At 50.7% G+C, this 1,968-nt stretch overlaps 1 protein-coding gene across 1 annotated transcript in view; it reads right to left on the bottom strand.

Annotated features, from left to right (window-relative positions):
- LOC139026281 (uncharacterized) overlaps positions 1-1,968 on the bottom strand; it is a 4,519-nt gene that overhangs the window by 813 nt on the left and 1,738 nt on the right. The window contains exon 3 of the mRNA XM_070441575.1: positions 24-553. Within this exon, the coding sequence (XP_070297676.1) occupies positions 24-553 (530 nt within the window). The remainder of the gene's footprint in view (positions 1-23; positions 554-1,968) is intronic.

Raw genomic sequence — 1,968 nt, 5'->3', positions numbered from 1 at the left:
ATTGGTTCCGTGGGAAACCGGACTGGGATTGGGTTCCCGTGGGAAACCGGACTGGGATTGGGGTTCCCGTGGGAACACCGGACTGGGATTGGGTTCCGTGGGAAACCGGACTGGGATTGGGTTCCGTGGGAAACCGGACTGGGATTGTGGTTCCCGTGGGAAACCGACTGGGATTGGGTTCCCGTGGGAACCGACTGGGACTTGGGGTTCCCGTGGGAACACCGGCTGGGATTGGGTTCCCGTGGGAACACCGGACTGGGATTGGTTCCCGGTGGGAACACCGGACTGGGATTGGGTTCCGTGGGAACACGGACTGGGATTGGGTTCCGTGGTTGAACACACGGACTGGGATTGGGTTCGTGGGAAACACGGGACTGGGATTGGGTTCCGTGGGAACCGGACTGGATTGGGTTCCCGTGGGAACAACCGGACTGTGGATTGGGTTCCCGTGGGAACACCGGACTGGGATTGGGTTCCCGTGGGGAAACCGGACTGGGATTGGGTTCCCCGTGGGAACACGGACTGGGATTTGGGGTTCCGTGGGAACACCGGACTGGGAATTGGGTTCCCGTGGGAACACGGGCTGGGATTGGGTTCGTGGCACGGACTGGATTGGTTCCGTGGGAACACCGGACTCTCAATGCAGTTCCTTGATTCCTCACCTCTGACCTTTTTTTTTTATTTTTTTCATCCAAAGGGTGTTTGAGAAGGAAGTAAGGAAATGTAATTGAGATGCTTCATAATTTTGGTCAATGAGAGCTCAATTGCCATACTCATTCCTCCTCAACCCCATTGGTGGAGAAGCAGAAACACTCTGACTCATCCAATGGTTTTTGAGAGGAGAAGAGGACTTGGAGGTATTCAGATTTTCAAGGGACCATGTCATCTGACCTGTCTCTTTTGGGAGATGTAGTACAACCCGTTGGGCCAGTAGGAGGCAGTGAGCTTCACATTTAGGGACGCCTAGTCAATTGGTACAACTGAATGCATTTAACCAATGCCTCTCAGCGGACTGGGATTGGGTTCCCGTGGGAACACCGGACTGGGATTGGGTTCCCGTGGGAACACCGGACTGGGATTGGTTCCCGTGGGAACACCGGACTCTCAAATGCAGTTCCTTGATTCCTCACCTCTGACCCCTTTTTTTTTATTTTTTTCATCCAAAGGGTTTTGAGAAGGAAGCAAGGAAATGTAATTGAGATGCTTCCCATATTTGGATCAATGAGAGCTCAATTGCATACTCATTCTCTCTCAACCCATTGGTGGAGAAAGCCAGAAACCACTCTGACCTCATCCAATGGGTTTTGAGAAGGAGAGAGGACTTGGAGGTAATTCAGATCTTTCAAGGGACCATGTCATCTGACCTGTCTCCTTTTGGGGATGTAGTACACCCGTTGGGCCAGTAGGGGGCAGTGCAGCTTCACAATTTAGGGACGCCTAGTCAATTGTACAACTGAATGCATTTAACCCAATGCCTCAATCAGAGAGGTGGCTGCCTTAATCGACATCGGCGTTCAGGGAGCAGTTGGTGGATAACTGCATTCATTCTGATTGGCTGGGCTTGAACTCAAGGGCAGGACGGAATACTTTTCCACCTTGCCTGCTCAGGGACTCGACCAGTGACCATCACTGGCCCAAAGCTCTCCCTGATATCTCTACACCTGTACTTTGACAACAGAACGATGATAACTGACTTTATGAAAATGAATCGTCCCTGGCTGTTTTTATTGAGCCGTCTGACTGGCATAGTTTTCAACAGGTTGTAATAGTCCTGCAGAGTCCCGACTGTCTACGTTTAATGAACAAAAATATAAAACAGAATTTCAAAGATTTTACTGAGTTACAGTTCCTAAGGAAATCACTCAATTGAAATAAATGAATTAGGACCTAATCTATTTGATTTCATGGAAATGACTGGGGAGCCAAGAGTGGGTCTGGGAGGGCATGGGCCCACCCACTGGGGAGCCA

Source organism: Salvelinus sp. IW2-2015, unplaced genomic scaffold (assembly GCF_002910315.2).
Source record: "Salvelinus sp. IW2-2015 unplaced genomic scaffold, ASM291031v2 Un_scaffold4294, whole genome shotgun sequence".
NCBI lineage: Eukaryota > Metazoa > Chordata > Actinopteri > Salmoniformes > Salmonidae > Salvelinus > Salvelinus sp. IW2-2015.
This window is presented reverse-complemented; position numbering and strand designations above follow the sequence as displayed.